Here is an 18,426-nt window from a genome sequence, read left to right as displayed (position 1 = left end):
CTGATTTCATTCGCAAAAAAATACGTCGCTTTTACTCTCAAACATTCAAACGCGCAAATTTGGTTGCTTGTCGAGTACTGAAATAAATGTCAAACTGAATGTTGTTCTTTCATGTAAGTGTGGAATAAGTTTCATTGACTTCTGTGGTTAATTGGTGGGGGGCCCTTCCCCTACGCTGCTTTTCCCCCAACGGAAACCGATTTTGCTCGTGGGTGTACATATTATTTTACCATTTTTTCAGTTTCTATGGTTAAATAGCTTAAAGATATTTAATATTCTTATTCTTCACTCTAACTATGTTATAACCTTATACTTGTTGCGTAATTTTTACAGGTTTACCTGCTTACGTAAGTATTTACATTCATTATGAATGAAGAATAATACGAATTATAGTTGATTATAACTGAAAGTATCTAAAAACATTGCAACATTTCATTAAAACAGTATTATTAGTTAAACGCGACACCGTAAGTGTTCCGTCCTGGGCATGCTGGGCAACAAGTAGGGTACGCGCACATGTGTGAGAAATACGTGTGAGCGAGGGGCGTGGCTTCCGTGCAAATAACGGTAGCGCAGGAAACGAATGTCTATTTTAATTATGATATCCGTTACCAACAAACGATTACGCATCGATTGAGCATTTAAAAAACTTAATTCTGCGAAAAAAAAGTTTTTCGGCTAACTTCACAGTCAAATTTTGATCATTTTAACTAATTATAAAGGAAAACCCGAATTTAATTGACAAAGGTAATTTTATACGTCTTTTCTATTACAATGTTGTCGATGGAATGAATGTCTTCATTTCTCTTCATACACCTTTTTGTTTAATTACAAAATGTCCTTAGTTACTACTGATCAATCTTATAATTATTAATTTCTAAGATTTATCCTGATTCGTTGATTCATTTCTTCCCGGTTACCGATAACGAGCGATTTACATATCTGCAATGATTCTGAGTGCTAGAATAGGAGGCGAAGGCAACTGGCAAATGTTTAAACATTCGTTTCTAAGTGAATATTGATTTTTTTATAGTCTTGAAATGCGTTTATTAAAAGGATCTCTAACAAGATTCACACTTCTTCAATCAGTGTCAACTTCACCTTTACCCTCCTTTCCTATTACATGTGTCATTCGACTCAAACTTCGCGCCTCTGGAGCTTATGACATACATCGCTACGTGACATGAGCGAGGACTGTACAATAATAATTATGAATACCGAAGCTACCTTCGCGGAGTAAAGTATAGGGCGGATATGCAACACAGACAATCCGAAATACTGTGAATATCGATTCATTGGGTCGTTCAATCAGCCGTCACCTTACGACCAATCGTGAACATCCTTTCATATCATAAAAGATTTTGAAGTTGCTCATTTTATTACATATTTGTGACAACGACATTTATATTTCCTATGAACAATAAGGTTAATACAAATTTTACTTATATATTTTTATCAGTTAATGTTATTTGCTCTTTTGAAAAATTGCTGAAACCATGCAAATCTGTCATTTTGATCCGTAAGTTATTTTTTTTTTACATCATTTATAACTAAATTTAATATGATTACATGTTTTAGGCCTACACGTACGCAACAGCGCTCGGTTCTTGAAGCGAAGAACAAGATTCGAGTAAGTTATATCTAAAGATAACTTTCTTGTGATATAAGTTGTTTCCTTCCGAGGCACAAAGATATATGTATAATTTAATTTATCGAGCTTCATGCGGATATACTGTATCATTGATAAAATGAAACCGCTACTATTTTTCAGTAATAAAATACTTATCAAGAATAACTTTCACATCATACTGCTAAAATTGATACCTTGAAAAAGTTGTTTAGATATGGAGTTAGGCAGAAAAAGACACCAGATTTAGAGATAGAAACTTACTTGAACAAATTGTTTCAAATTATATTATTATAAAATTATTACAAATTAGGTGTATTATTTTTAAAAAGCGATATGTGGATCAAGTTAAAATAATGTTGAGTATAAGTGCATAGGGATTTATTTTTGGTACTGTCTTCTTTTATTTATCATGCCTATATAGGGTGGTCCACGCAACTTGTTCATCCTGAATAACTTCTGAAGTATGCCTTGTATGAAAAACTTTTTAGAGAAAAGTTGTATGCTTTGGAGAGATACATTATGTAATGAATATATTTTTTTTGTTAGTGGAGTCGTCTCGGAAATTTGAAGTCCAACCTTTTTTAAATGGAATGCTATACTTTTTATGCCAAAATATCGAAGAGCGTTAAATTTTGAGTAAAAAGGTACTGACTTTTATTAGCCGTAAACCTATTAATTGACGAGTAATTTCACTTTGTTTCTTGAAAATGGTTTGTGCGTATATCAAGTTGGAGATTCAATACTGGAATCATTCTGGCATCCCATTGTAAGAAATATGAGCCACAACTTTGCTGATACATGAATTTTTAGGAACATGCATTGAATCTATGCAACTACCGACTTTGTTTTGACGCTCGCGACACACCATCGTTCCAATAACCTTGAGATACGAACGAGATTTCTGCACGCGTTCCCGTGTATAATCTGTATCGCCCGTCACCGTCTTACACTCCATTGTAGGAAACAAGAGCCGTGCCTTTCTTGAGACATGCATTTATTAAGATACACAATGGTCAGGCCACGCGCGCTACAGAGTGATACATGGTTGTTGGATCACGAGACCTACAGCATAGTACACATTTTGAACAGAACAGTTTGATTGCGAACTATTGACTTAAATTTAACGAGAGAACCAGGAAAACTGTAAAGTTAGGGCTGCATCATATGCATCCCTCCTATCATGGCATCCTCTACGCGTCCAATGGTAAAATATCATGACACCTATGCTGCGTCAGCAATTTCGATTTTTGTTCAAGGTTACGTTTGGCTCATCTACTACGTAGTCTTTCATGGTCAATACTTTTTGGGAACGAACAGCTGCATGAGAAAATGTGTACACTTGGGGAAATATATACACTTTGGGATACAGCCTCGCAAGCCAGCTTCGTAGGGTATGTACATAGACCACATAAATCATAAAACACAGAGTCGGTCTTATGAGAGTCAACTCGTCTCATATGAGACCGCGTCTTGTGGCATACCTCGCGGCAAACCTCATTGTATATGGCCTGTTTTTAGTGATTAGTGGTTAGTAGCACATTGGTTACCCCGGAGGGGGGGATTTCGGTATCCCCCCCCCCAAGGCTAAGAGCCTAATCTTGAGGTGTTTTCCACCCTTCCCAACTTTATTAGGCCCAGGCCACTTGGAGGGTTCAAGTGTACTTCCAAGATAACTACCTAGTTTGTAAGCTAGTGGAGTTTGAACGTCGGGGAATCACACATCCTTCGTCTCTTAAGGTGAGGACTAGGTCACTATTGTATTCGCCCACAGGACGAGCTTGTACAAATGGGGGTTTCATCGTCGTATCATCATCATCATCATCATCATCGAGAGACAGAGAGAGAGAGAGAGAGAGAGAGCTAGATCGCCTATTTCAACCCTCTAACATGACCTGCCTATGTCCCGAGTAGTTCAGGAACCCCCCTCCTCTGTTGACCCGTTTTCACACTACCACCTCCCGTCCCACAGGATTGGGAAGGGCTAGGATGCTCCGGAAAATGGCCTACTTTAGTCGTACGAAATGTTTCATTGTTGGAAAGTGACAACCAGACCGACACCCTTTCTTGACGTTTTCTTGACCTTTTTATTGATCTTGCTTGACCGCAATTATCTATATGTATTTAAGACGACTGTTTGAAAAGACTGTGAGTCATTCTCATGTTTGGCTCGTCACACCAATCACAAGTCTCACCTAATAGTGCAAGTTCAGTGGTTAATCGACTACACCAACGGTGGTATTGGAAATATCAATATTTTAGAATATTACTGATGCAGAGTATGTTTAAATACGGTTATTTAACATCTTTAATTTACATATTGCTTTGCTAAATATAACATTAATTTGCTAAACTAGTTATACAGAAAACATTGAAAAAATCAGTTTTCGTTTTTTAAAACTACGTCGTACTCTACCAAACAATCTCCAAAAAATTGTGAACAATACTTATTATAATATGTCGTTACTGTCAAATGATAAATCTGGTGTCTTTAAAATTTCAATACGACGTCCATTATTTTCTGCATGTTTTACCGTTTTTAATTTTTTACAATTAGAATTTTCAATCTAAAGATTGAAAAAAATTCTCTAACACGTGCGTCGGTAAGTACCATCATATTTTTTACAGAATTTTTCTGTCATTAAACAAGGAAAATGGAGGTTTAAAAATTAGTACAAAGTTTTTCCGTGGTTATCTCTTGAAGGTCCATTACAAGTCCAATTCTATCTAAGGGCACTTTTAATCCCGCTACCCAGCTATACACATTACTTGAAATGTAAAGCACAGAAGTCAAAATTGTGCTGGTGTCGGAATATTTTTGCGATTAATTTTATGTAATTGCATTGTTTTTTAGTTAAACCATGGTGAAAGTTGCAAATGCTGTTGCTGCTGCACTTCTCAATGTGCATCTCTTGTGAGTATGTCTTCACTTATGAATAAATTATGTGATTTCACTATTATTTTGAAGATTTTGTTCCTTTCCAGAAATATGTACAACCACAAGTAATGAAGTCTTTTGCACCAGTTCGTGTAAGTACAAATAATGCAGCATAAGAGTATTCTCTATACTTTAGTGCGCATATATTTATCATTCTTTAGTTTTTATGCAATAATCTCCATGAAAAAAGTGTCCTCGCAAAGAGCAGTCAACATTTTTCCTTTACTTCTTTCTTTTCTGTTCTCTTAGCTGTTTTCGCAACATGATCGGTCCCACAGATCGAACTAAAGAACACGAGAATTCATTTACGATCGAAACGTAATATGCATATGCATTCAAAATATTCGTATTCCATTCACGGACCGGTTAATTGGTTGAGAAATTCAAGTTCCGTTCATCAACACCAGATTTTTATATTCACTGTGTTCCATTTAAGTGGGTACGGTAGAATATTTTACAAGGGATCAAAGTTTTAAAAAAAATGTTCTTATAAAAGTTGTGTGAGGATAAATTTTGGATGAGACGTGATATTCAAAATACGTATTTAAGTGTTAATATCATAAACAAAACTAACACTATTTATTCAAGAAACTCGACACTTGGGATATAATGTAAAACAAAAATAAAACTAGCACAGGCCTGTCCAACATGTGGCTCGATGGTCAAAGTCGATTCGCGTCCCTACCGGCTTGCTTTTTCAGCCGTGGGGAATGACTCCCGTCCATATCCACAAGAAGCCTGACTGTCCCCAGTTCCGACGCTCCTGAAATCCCTACCCACGGGATTTTGGCCGCTTGCCGCTTCGATGTTATTACCTTGTTTTGTTTACCGATATTTACATTTCCACGGTCTTCAGATCATAAATATACAACAATAAAATACGGTAAAGTACAAAAAAAAAATGAAAAGAAAAATACCGAGGATTTACCAAATGTTAATGCCCGAGTTACCAGTATGCGTGTCATTATTGCCTTGCAAATTAAACATTGCAAATTATTATTGCCAAGATCCCATGGGTAGGTTTTTCAGAAGTGTGGACAGTCAGCATGCGCAGTATGCTCACGTACTTCTTGCCCCCCATCGCAACGCAGCGCAAGCGACTAGTGGGGAATGGACTGAGTGATGGTAGGGACTTCATACGTCTTTAAATTCTACACGTCTTTTCGTTGTTTCGTCGTGGCATCTTTTCAACGACTTCCTTATGATAGTCCCTCCGTTGGTTGCATTCGCACGGCCCGCGCGACAATCTTCAGGCCCACATATAATTTGGCGCCGAAACGTATACGTTACGCGCCCAAGCTTTCGCTCGCTCACAAGATACAGTAGGTTAAGATCTTATAATTACCTTGGAGACACGATCCTAAGAAAATTCAAATACCACACTGGGTCACCCTGTCCTTCCATCTGCCCTCAGATGTTCTTCACATTCTCGCAGTAACTTTCGCTTGTCTTATATTTTGTATTAAATCTTAGATTTTGCAACTCCTTTAAAATAAAAATTTCTGATAACATTTCACGTAACTTCTTTCGTGGTATAGGAATAATTTTTATAATAAATTTCTTGTTATCTTGTTTATAAAGAAAAACCACCATACACACATTCCTCGATTTTTTTGGCAGTAATTCAAATACGACTCTGAGAAATACACACGAAACAATATATCACCTTGTTGTAAACGTCTTTCAAGATTAACTACTTTTAGTGTTCAGACTACATGTTCGTTGATAATATGATCATCAATATCATAGTTTTCAATATTACACACAGAAAAATTTCGTGGATCACTTATTGATCTAAACCTCTGACTCTTGATGGGAACGGTTCCATAAAGTCCAATCTTTTTTTTCTTTACGGGGGAAAACCTTGAAAAGGTGCACCGCCTCCGTTGAGGGCAGAGACGACCAATGCGGGAAGTCACCACGCTAAAAACCCCCCGGTGACCCTCGGGCAGAGGGCTGGTAGCGGAATGACTCGGTATAACCGCGACCAGCCCTGCCCATTGCCCTCCCCTACAGGTGTTTAAGGGGGAGGGCTCTTCTCTGGGGGCGGGGGGTGGGTTCCGGTTGCTCCCCCTCCCCCGGGACGGCTGCACGTGCCGTCCCACCACCTCCTACCTACAGCGCCGAGAGGTCACCTTTCGACGCTGTCCTCTCGTGGGCCGACCGCGAAAGGAGGTGGTACCCCCAGTACCACACCCTCGGCCCGGTTGCCCTGCGGGAGACGCGAGTGTCATCGCGGCTATGACCGTATGAATCGCGCCATTCGCGGGGCAACTGGTGGACCGACCTAGACTAAGAAAGTTACAAGTTCTACCCTTCTCATTACTTAGTTCATATTCAGATTTCAAGGGTATCCATGTCTAGAAGGAAGCCTTATCCGACGATTGAATTACTGAAAGTCTTGGACAAATTTCCTTCTGCCTACATCTGTTGTTTTGCGATTTCATTTTCGGACAGAAAGGGTTTTCGGATTGTGGAGCAATAATTACCTCTAAGTTCATTCAAACGGCGTTTGATAGTGTTTATTCTGATATCTAGGTCCCTCCTACGAGACTGAATCTGACATTTGACGTAATGTTAAATTGCATTGAAAAATACGAACGATCACTCCATCCCCATTTGATAACATAGTGCGTGTAATCCTCTCTCAGGCAAGTCATCCAACGTTCCAACACCTTTGAAGCCAACGTACCCATTTCTTGGGGGAATGTCTTAAGGCTGGATTTCCTGTAAGCGTCGGACTCGCGCGTCTACGTTTAAAGGAACTGTGACCTTCCTCAGGGCCGTTCCTGGCGAGGATGCAAAAGGTGCCCCTGGACCTGAGCGGCCAAACCCAGGGGCGGCAGCAGACCATTTATTATATGTAAAATTTAATAAGAATAACAATCAAAACTTTTTTGATGATTCCTAAAATTTTAAACAAACAGAATTCAATCAAATTAATTTTATATGTAATCTTTGGAACACTACAAGAATGAGTGTTGAATGTAATGAAGCTATCTTTATATACAGCTCAAAACAGCATATGATATCTAGCCATATTTGTTGGATTAAATTCGTGTATGTCATTAATAGTCTATATTATCAACTATAACATCATTATTACAAACACTACACGTTAGTTTTGTAATTATATGTAGAATAAAATATGCATCTTAAATAACATTTGTTTTTTAAGGATCTTTGTTTCATTTTATGAAAGTAGAATTTAGAAAATATTCCTTTTGCATGATAACTGTTAAAAAACTATGTAGGTATATAGATTAAAACCACTCGAAAATACTTTTATATAGATATAAAAGTAAATACAGCAGTAATGAAATAATATTAAATTAATAAGGGCGACCATATTGTTTCTTCACCCGGGAAGACAATAACCCAGGAACGGCCCTGCTTGTGCCTGTCTCTCACTCTATTCCATTATCTTGAACGTGATACATCTGACGAACGTCTGCTTCAGATACTGGATGCACGTCTCCGACATTTATAGGAAATTCTGCCTTTAGGCTTCCTAAGTGGATTTGCAGCTTGTCTGAAGTATAATTTTTCTCCTTTCGCATGATCATGTCATTTTGAAAAAAAACGTTCAAATAACATCAACATTTAGCGTGCCAATAAAATGCGACTGTGTAAAACAGCATATTTAAAGTTTTTAACGCGGCTTAAGAAATAGCGTTGCGGTCATGTTCCGCGAAGCTTTGCCATATATATATTTTCTTGTGGAACAAACTATAGACCATTTTGTCCTGAAAATATTAATAGTGATATAAACCGAGGTTATAATTTCAATTAATCTACTCTGTATATGTGACTTTATACATGTTTTTAATAAGTATTACATACCTTTTTTTTAACGCATACTATTTTAGTACTACTGGAAGTCAACTATACCAACTGATGATAATACAACGTATCGTCTCTCATATTGGGAATGTCCTCAAACCCCTAATGAACCTGTTCGACCACGAAATTGTTTAACTACTGGTGATGGTGACATATCGGATGAATCAACATATAAGGTATACTTTCCAGATTTATTTTATAACAAATATAGCCGACTAGATATATTACTGATACACTTTTTTATGCAGGATATCCTAGATATACAGGGTATAAAAAAAGTGTCGCAGGTCCTTGACATGGGTTAGTCATGAGGTGATTTGGAACAAGTTGTTCCTTTGAGAAAATGTTACTCGAGGCTATGTTAAGAAGATATTACCGGGAAATCCCGACCAATCAGAGCGCGAATCTGCCGGCCGAGCCCTCGCGGTAGTGTTGGCTATGCGCTGCGCCTTTACTACGAACAACCAAGACGCTATGTTTCGAAGGAAACTGCGTATAATAGCAAATGAAAAAGACATAACAACTAAAATCAAACCATTCACTATTTTTTGTTTGTCATTTAAGGTAAATAATGAATAAAGTATACATGGAGGAAAATTATGTGTAACCGGAAAAGACGAATACACAGTTCTTTTATTGAACATTTCCTTTTCAAATAATGTATAATTGAAAAGGTAGTGTATCAGAAAATGAACGCAAAATGATAGTAATTCGTTATTGCGATGAAAATCCGGAGTTTAATAACAACCAACAATGTTGCTGGTGGAAGTTTACGTATTCCATATCATCTTACTTCAAATTATTATTTTTGGTTCTGTTTAGAAGAAGAACTGTGTATTTGTCTCTTTACGTTACACGTGACTTTCCAACATTTAAAGTTTATTCAGCATTCATTTTAAATGACAAACTAAAGACGACAAAAAATTCGATTTTATTTGTTACGTCTTTTTTATTTAGTATTATACACAGTTTCTTCCGATGCATACTGACTTGCATGTTCGCAGTAGAAGAGCAGGACGTAGCCAACGTTACCGCGGGAACTTGGCCGGCAGACTCACGCTCTAATTGATCGGGGTTTTTCGTTAATATTTCGTTACCAAAGCATTAGATAACATTTTTGCTAAGGAAAAACTTTTTTCAAATCACCTTACGTGTCTTCCATTTCCGGGTCCCGCAACATTTTTGTTACAACCTGTATAACAACGCCTTTTATGTGATGTTATTTCAGGCCAGTTATCTTGGTAATTGGTGTATACAGCCGGATCCATCTATTGTGCCATGTGAAAAACAGTTGCTCGGTAGAGGTCCCATCCAAGATATTACTACTCAAAAGCATGACTACTCATGGAAATCCATAAAACTAAGAGAACCTTTCAAACCACAGCAACAGTTGTATTGCCTTGCAGCCAAATTATCCGGTAAGAATAAATAAAAAAATACATGTTACGTCCCGCGTTGCGGTCGTTACTTTATTTATAATTACGGGACCTGGCTCCTTTAAGGTGCTAAAGTACGCCCTGTCTAAACTTACCGGTGAAATACGCAATGTGGATAGGGAACGGGAGGGAAATCACTCTCGTTCTTGATAACAATAAAGATATATTCTAACCACGAAATAAATAAAAGATACAAATAAATCTTAACATACCAATGATGATGGAGATGAATGATTTCACATTTGCGGCCGGCTCGGTCGGGATTTTAGATCCTTGAAAAGGCGGAAGACTTGCTGGCGCTCGAGGCTGTTGGACAGGGTTTAGGCACTGCGGAATACGTTATTACCGTCTCGGACGTTACACTTCACGGTTCGGTGTCTTATAAAACGCGTCTGTCAGATCGCGCGTAATCACAAGGTCGCGTCGCCGAAAATAGGAAACAACGCGGAACCCGATACCGTAGATCTGAGTGATCGCTGTCACTCGGCTCGCCGTTGCGTGTAAAGATGAGACGAAGCACCGTCAAAGGTGACTGCTGAAATAAGAACTGACTGCTTGCCTGGGCTCAACTGCCCAACTGACCTTTGTCCGAGAGTTTATATTGTTGCAGTGACTGTATGAAATCGTAAGGATATCATTAGGTCACTAGTGCACGATACAACGAGGACTGTCGATTAAGCATTTCCAATCTGATGGTTCTGGTTAATCACGAGTGAATTAGTGGTTGCGCTGACTGTCGACAATTCTCGTTATGGTTTCAAAGAGACGAATTGTGGAATGAATTAAGAAATAAGAAAAAATATGCAACGGAAAGAGGTTATGAAACGACAGGATATAACATACATATGTTTCATTAAATTCTTTATATACAGGGTGTCCCACCTAACTCTGCCACCCTTAATTATTGTCTTATTTGTCAAGGTACAGAAAAATGGTTCGGGAGAAAGTTAGTGTATTTTAGGGGAGAAATTAGATTATGAGATTGAAGGTCATCTAAAGGTCATATCTTTTGAGATTTCTTTAATGGTAACGTTTTTTTTAAATGGAATGCCCCATTTTTTTGTTTGCCATTACAAAGAGGAGATCAAAACGTATCCAAAAATGTGTCACACTATGACCTTGAAATGACCTTGGGCTGAAAATTTCGCACGTAACTGGTTGATGTGGATGCTCATAGAAAAGAATTGCAGAAGCAAAATAAACGCCATAATCGCATTATTTATTATTTTAGTGTATGTTCAAAGTGTTGTCACCCCATTAGTGATCAGTGAACACAGGGTCATCCGGGGGAAGTGAGTTTCGGTACCCCCTCCGGGACTACGAGCAGAGCATTGTAATGCCTAGCCTTCACATGGACCTAAGGGTAGTGTTACCCGGGGTATCTTAACCCAGACGCTTTCCACATATATATATATACATACGAACATAATGCAAAAATATGCAATATTGTTTACAAAGTATAACATATTCAAATATTGCCAAAATGTTTCCAACAAACAATTTTTTAGGGTGAAAACGTAAGAAGTTGTGTAGGTTCGAGGACTCACCCTCCGCCCTACTATGAAACTCCTTGTGACGGCTCGAGGCTTGGAAATTCTAGGGTTAATGACTAGTTCGAATCTCTAAGGTTTATGACATGCCAGTTGCTGTTAATTTGAAGCACTGGAAGTGTATGTGTGCAGAAAATAGAACAATAAGGTGATTTCTAGACCAATATTTCCTAATTTAAATTTTCGAGAGCCAGAAATATTGCTTGTAGAAGTCCCCTCTAAAATAGCAAATTCGGTAATTATTTACTTTAAGTCTCCCTCTCGATTTTTATGAACTAAAATATGTTGTCAAGATCATCCTTCTGAACAGCTTTTCCATAGGGAAAGCAGTAATATGTATAGACATATTACTGCTCCTCGACCTCAGTGTCTGAGACATTCGCAAAATTGCATCGACGATTCGATATACACATATTATGGTTAGATGGGTCATACTACCGGAGACGAGGTGATTGTGCGTGACAAAGTAAGTAAAAAATACGGATAACATTTCTGTATCCGAAGCTTAGTTTTCAAGAAAATTGAATTTGAAAATTCATCTGTAACGCATGTGTGGATTAAAGAGACTAACACATGTTTAACCCAAACAGGGCCTACAAAATATGATACCTAGATTTCTTCAAGCGAGCAAAGAGAGCGAAGCGAGTGGATCGAGCTAGTAACGTGTGTGACTTTCCACTTTAGTGATATCGTTATCATTATCGTTACCGTTGTCATTATCAGTACCACATTGTCAAATTGACCACGTGGTACTAATCCTAAAATCAAAGTATGAAATTTTAGATATATTGTTACGTATAGCTGCGAAACTAAGGCCGGATGATGGTAAAATGTATAGAGAAAAGTTATTCAAAATGATGACCTTGACAACATATTTCAAGGTCATTGAAATAGGTGAGGCATATTTGAAGTCAATAATTACCTCAAATCCCAACCGTCCGTACTATAAACGTCGTCCTGATAGATATACTACTATGAACATATTTCTGCTTTCTTTAAGATGATACAACATACAATTTGAGTTACTATGAGTCTGATTGCCGCTGCCCTAGTACATCTTATGCACCAATAAGGAAATATGCTAAACCATGTATTCCAATAGATGATAGTACAACCTATAAACTGAGTTACTGGGCAAATGACGCTACTTCGAAGGTAACTCTACTTATTAATAAGTATACACTATCAGCCAAATGTTTGGAATCACTACATAAATTATGGGAAATAGGGTGTATCTAAACAAAATGAACGTCTTTAAAGTAACTGAATAAGTTTTATCTGTCAAAAAACTTATAAATAACACATCATTTCGTATTATCTTCTTTACAAAGAGATAGATAGTTTTTTTTTAAATTGCCCCATCATAAAAAAAACCGGCCCTACTCCTAATAACAGTCTTGACATATTCTAGACATCGTAGCAATTAGTTTTTCGACTGTTTCTAATTTTATATTGTTCTACGCTACATGTAGTAATGGCTAAAAATGTCTGTTCGGAATTTGAATACGTCATTGGCGCGCAGTCGCGCAGCCGAGGTTTCCCGAGGTTTCGCGAGATTCCGCCGCGTTCCGTGGTCGTGGATATATCACACGATTTCGCCGAATCCAAGCCCGGCACGCTCCTATATCGCGCGATGACTCACAGCCAAAAAGTACACTCGGTGCTCGAGCATTGTCCTACGCCGAGAGTCAGCAGAATACGAAGAATATCAGTACTATTCTCACGCGACAATTTTGCACGCAAATTGCGTTTTTGTCGTTAATTTTTCTTGCGGTGCCAATGATGGACAATTATTATAGCACGTGCATCGTGTCAGAGTCCATGACTCTTTAATTTGCTATATCGTCTAATAAATGTTCTAGTGTTCGATCACTTATCGTAATTCGCGTGTGTTTTATTGGGCTGGACCAAGAGTCCTCCTTTAATCTCTACGCTCAGTGCTGAGCGATCCCAGCAATTCATTTATTGAAAATTGCGGCCAGCGACCCGTTTCGATACATTTTTTGGTCCTTCGAGCCGGATTGAAGTTGAAAGAAGGACGCACTTCTCATCATGGCCGAACTCCTCAACACCCAGTTGATGTTGAAACGGACGATACAGCAGTCTTTGGAGAATTTCAATAAGATCGGGAAAAGTAACCTGACGGCGGCGAAGGTGCGAACGCGACTTTCCGCTCTCGACGAGACATGGACCGCATTTCGTACCGGACACGTTGCGCTGATCACCGTCATCCCAGAGCAACGTTCCGATTACATAATTAATATTTGTGAAAAAATATACTTGCGACGGGCGAGCGGCGGCGATCTCCACCACCGCGAGGATCCACAGTGCTCACTATGCGCGCCATAGGAATACGTCCGAACTGGAATCGGAATTTGCATAGTCGTAGTCACTCTCTCGACTGGGGCGTTGTGTTTGTCTCCATCGACACATTTTCTACGATAATTATATATGTTGGCCATATGTGTTGGTGATGCGACAGATCCTCAATCGTACGCGTAGAGTAGGTCTAATATCAAGATCGCGCGCGGCGGTAGATAAGGACGCGCCTCCGAGAGAATGGTTGCATGAGTGTGACGTGTTATTAACGAGGAGCATGTCATAATCAATTGTCAAAATCCGTAGATGTAAATGAACGTTATCATTTAAATCCGAAATAGTGAACGCTAATCTGAATATTGGGCACCGTGATAACATATGATGGTGTGTATATGATGGTGTGAAAATATGGTGGTGTAAATATTTTCGAATAGAATATACGTGAAATTTTGCTATTCTCAGAAACGTCTCCAACTTTCTTCTTAGACCAATCAGACTTCTCCGCTGTCCAGTGCCTGGAAGCACGAACCAATCTAGATAAATCGAATAATAAAACCAAGGGGTTCGTAACCGACCCCACAGCTAGTCGGTTAAAACAAAAGAAAAACAACGGTTACACCGCAACGAACCCGAGTTGGTCACACTCATCGAGACATTACTGTATTTATTCTTTTCGCACCACGAGTAATAGCAACAAACAGTTATTTGTTAAAAACGGATCTCATTAGTTTTATATTGGCTAAGAACGTATGCATGTAGGAATTACATAAAACTTCGTTTGCAATTGTATCATATTTATGTATTATTTAGGAAGAACAAGTATGGTGCCATAAAAGAGAGTATTTGCCACCTGTGGAACCAATAGATGCATGCACAACTTACAAATTGAGCTACTGGCCTCATTCAGAGAAGAAACGACCATCGGTCATTATTCAAGGAACTGATAACATACTAAATGCTGGATGCTGTTCTGATACTAACACTACATACGGTCTCAGTTACTTTGGTTCTGAGGGCGACAAACGAAATTTAATTCGGCAACCGGAAAATATACTATTTTCATCATGCCCCCCAGCGTACGATACTGTTCATCGAGTAAGGCAAAACTAAAAATAATAATTATAACTACTGTTTAGAGTTGAAAAGTTGATAAGTGCAAGAAGTGAAGATCCGACTTATGATAATCTAATCTCCACGATATAGGCCACTTTCTTTCGCCGTTTTTATACAAGTATATTACACAAAGACGTTCTTTAATCAAATCAAATCAAATGACGTAGTTCACTATTGGTCAGAATGCAAAGCCTACGAATCAGACTTGATACTATCGCGTGACGAAGAAAGAGAAAGAACGTACCATGAACTATGGTCTGTTTTTCGAAAGATGATGCCTGGGAGGTTGGTCTGCCTCGGCGCGTGGCCTGGCGGGGATCCAACGCGAGCTGCGTATTTCGTGCGACGTTGCACGGTCTCAATGCCACTGTGTGTCTCTTTCCATCCTCCGGCACTTCGGCACGCGAGCCTCTCGCTCAGACGCTCGGTAAACCAACTTCCTTCTTTACCCTGCAATTTCCACGTGTAGCGTTTAATAACCTACGTATTAATTTAATCCCGTTTTAATATGTTGCTCAATATTTGGGTACAATACATTCTTTTAAAAGAAATAAACTTTTTCTTATTCATGTATTTTAACTTTTGACGTGTGAAAACGTTCAGCGTCTCGTCAACATTCTCCGCCATTTCCAGACAATGGATGATTGACGGCCACGTGCCGAACGCAGTCCCCACTCCTTGAGATTGTAGGTAGGTCCTTCTCGAGAGGTTTGTAATACGTGTGATAGAGACAGACGACCGTAGGCGAGGACTCACGTCGACGGTCGCACGTCATTGGCCAAGATGCGAGGAGTGAGAGAGACACAAGTACCGTAGGTGTCTCGCGATCGCGGCAACACCGCAAAAACTCGGGCCTACCTCCCAGGCATCATCTTTCGAAAAACAGACCATAGTGAAGTACAGCAATGTCCCCATATAGCAGGGAACGATCCTATGAGTTTTAAGGGTTAACCCCTTAATTTCCTCGTAGCAAAACATTTTTTCCTAAACACAACTAATGAATATTGAAAGTGGAGCAACAGAAATGTTTCTCTTATTGCTGTGTTCCCTGCTAAAATATTTTCAGCTCTGACTAGTACATATGCATCTTTAAGTATCTATTATCAAGGATGACATAAAGAATTGATGTAATCAGGGATAGGGATGCTATAAAAAAAATGTTTTCCTTTTTTTTTATTGACAAATGTGACTGAATTAAGTTATAAGAAAATTAGAACATTTTTGGACCATATTTCGTAATTTTATTGAACAGCAAAAGGATTAAACGTGGTAATTATAGAGTTCTTGTCACTGGTAAAGCAATTCCCATTGAAAAAGGGCGAGCGTATAAGATTCCAAATTTTTTAGATAATATTAGAAGTGTTATCAAAACTTCATATATATGAAGTTTTATATATATATATTGGGACACACTATGATTTATACGTTAAAATGTGCTGCTGATATGTGATTATGTGCGTAACTAATATATTTATTTTAGATGAGTTTCTTCGGAAACTATGGTATGAACCAAGAAATGATGATAACGCCTTGTGATAAACAAATGTTAGGCAAAGGACCTATGCAAAATGTAACTACTCAGAAACATGACTACACATGGAAGCTCATGCCAACGCAATCAGAAACCCGTCCTGAAGATAATCTTGTTTGTGCATCTTCACCGTTGGAATGTAAGTAACAACAGTTTACAGTCTATCAGCATAAATAAATTGTTCTATCGAGTTTTACGACGATACTCGCTTGTCCATTGTGGGATAGAAAATGAGCAAAGGAAAGTGATTAGACTCAGCCCAAGTCTGGGTGTACAGTAGACACTGTTATACTCCCAGATAGCACATAACGCCCAATGACGCCTTGAAGACGGCTTAAAGGCGTCTTAGACCTAAAATAGCCGAGATATGGGCGTCTTCAAGACGTCATGTGCTATCTGGACAGTAGTACTGTTATGCAGTAGTCTGGTTAAAATCAATTTGACATTGACACGTTCGGTACGAGTGGGAACTGTAGTTCCCAACATGCGCGAATGTCGCGGCCGCTTGGGAACTATAGTTCCGAAGCCCTTTCAATCCAATGCTCGCCTTTGGGGCATTGTGGAGGGTACTTATACGCCTTGTGTAGTTAAAGTGAATTTATCTACCCGAGTGACATCTAACGGAACAGTTTGGTACTACAGTAAATTCTCGATGGGTGTTCGGAGGCTCCTCGGCATTGACAAGAAGAGGTTCCCGGGTGTAACGCTGAGTTTTTAATGGGATTTTGGATATTGGTAGAGCTTAGACTTATGAAGCCAATGTTATTTGTTTCAGCAGCATATAGTCCTTAGTTTATGAAGTATTTAATGTTCAGTACCGAGGAAATTTTTGAACACTCATCGAAAGTTTACTCTAGTCGTCCACAGTTGCAAATATTATAACGATTTACCTAATTATAATAATTATAGTTTATGTAGGAATTATACATATCGTGTTTGAAAGAAAAGTCCCTTTTCTCCCATAAACATGTCAAGGCGTCATTATTCAGGCGTAAGACAAACTCAAACGCCAATGACTGTCCACGTGCAATGTGTACACGCCGTGCCGTGGGAACGGGGTTCTACTCCCCCGCTTACTTGAGAGATAACGAAAAGACGCAAGGGCGTTTTCCTTTGCCGGATGTAAGCCCGCAAACTATTAGAGTGAGAGGCATGAGAAAATATTCTTCATACGTCACACAAGTATGAAGGACATTTATAAAACATTAGCCTTCAGCGGTCATAAATTTTTTAGAATTCGAAATCTAAGTTCGGAAATATCTCCTACTGTGTTAAGTACCAGTGAGTGCTATCTGGGTTCAAGTCTCGCCGCATTTATTACTTTTTTCGCAAAAAATGTTTAAACATCTTTCTCCGTAAATTTCAGAATACATAGTGCTTTACCCGATTTAACTACTACGGGTTAAAAAGTGTGCCCCTTGAAAAGGACATCGCTATACAAAGTTTTACGTAATGAAATGTTAAAGGACATTACTAACCCTGACTGTTCTAAATATTTATATATAATTTTATAAACAAAGCTTTCAGTTAAATCAACATAGAAATCGCTAGTTATCACGTTGAAATTGATTTATTAATTACAGGTTGCACTACTCACAGACTTTCATATATACCCAATGAGAAACCATTAGTACCTATTAAAACATATGCTCCTGTACGCCAATATACTTCACCTCATATTCTAATGGATTCAGAAACTACCATGCAACTAAGTTATCAACCTGTAGATCTCACGGATAAAGTCGAAAAACCGTGTGATGACAAATCTACTTACCATCTACCCGATGCCCCAATGGAGGACAGTACCACATACAACACTAGGTACCTTTTAGTTTCATTTAATTAAATGTACAATTATGATTCAATAGGCATTATACAGGGTGGTCCACGCAACTTGTTCACACTGAACAACTTCTGAAGTATGCATTGTATGAAAAAACTTTTTATAGAAAAGTTGTATGGTTTGAAGGGATACATTGTGTAATGCATATATTTTTTTTTAAAGTGGAGGGGTTTCGGAGGTTTCAAGGTTAACTTCGTTTCTTTAAATGGAATGCTATATTTTTTAT

General features: G+C 38.5%; 1 protein-coding gene across 1 annotated transcript; it reads left to right on the top strand.

The window, feature by feature from the left end:
- Window positions 1-1,496: 1,496 nt before the first annotated feature.
- On the top strand, window positions 1,497-18,203 carry LOC107192120. The gene is made up of 10 exons (XM_015581316.1): window positions 1,497-1,519; window positions 1,579-1,630; window positions 4,482-4,541; window positions 4,613-4,657; window positions 8,435-8,584; window positions 9,637-9,826; window positions 12,395-12,549; window positions 14,524-14,808; window positions 16,307-16,496; window positions 17,941-18,203. The coding sequence occupies exons 1-10, from the start codon at window positions 1,497-1,499 to the stop codon at window positions 18,201-18,203; spliced, it is 1,413 nt and encodes a 470-aa protein (XP_015436802.1).
- Window positions 18,204-18,426: the final 223 nt, after the last annotated feature.

Source organism: Dufourea novaeangliae, unplaced genomic scaffold (assembly GCF_001272555.1).
Source record: "Dufourea novaeangliae isolate 0120121106 unplaced genomic scaffold, ASM127255v1 scaffold286, whole genome shotgun sequence".
NCBI lineage: Eukaryota > Metazoa > Arthropoda > Insecta > Hymenoptera > Halictidae > Dufourea > Dufourea novaeangliae.
The sequence above is the reverse complement of the archived record's forward strand: the minus strand, read 5'-3'. Positions and strand labels throughout refer to the sequence as shown.

Coding starts and splice junctions, on each gene's coding strand:
- LOC107192120 (XM_015581316.1), top strand. CDS start 1,497: ATGCAAATCTGTCATTTTGATCC. Junction 8,585..9,636: donor CGGATGAATCAACATATAAG/GTATACTTTCCA, acceptor ATGTTATTTCAG/GCCAGTTATCTTGGTAATTG. Junction 14,809..16,306: donor CGTACGATACTGTTCATCGA/GTAAGGCAAAAC, acceptor TATTTATTTTAG/ATGAGTTTCTTCGGAAACTA.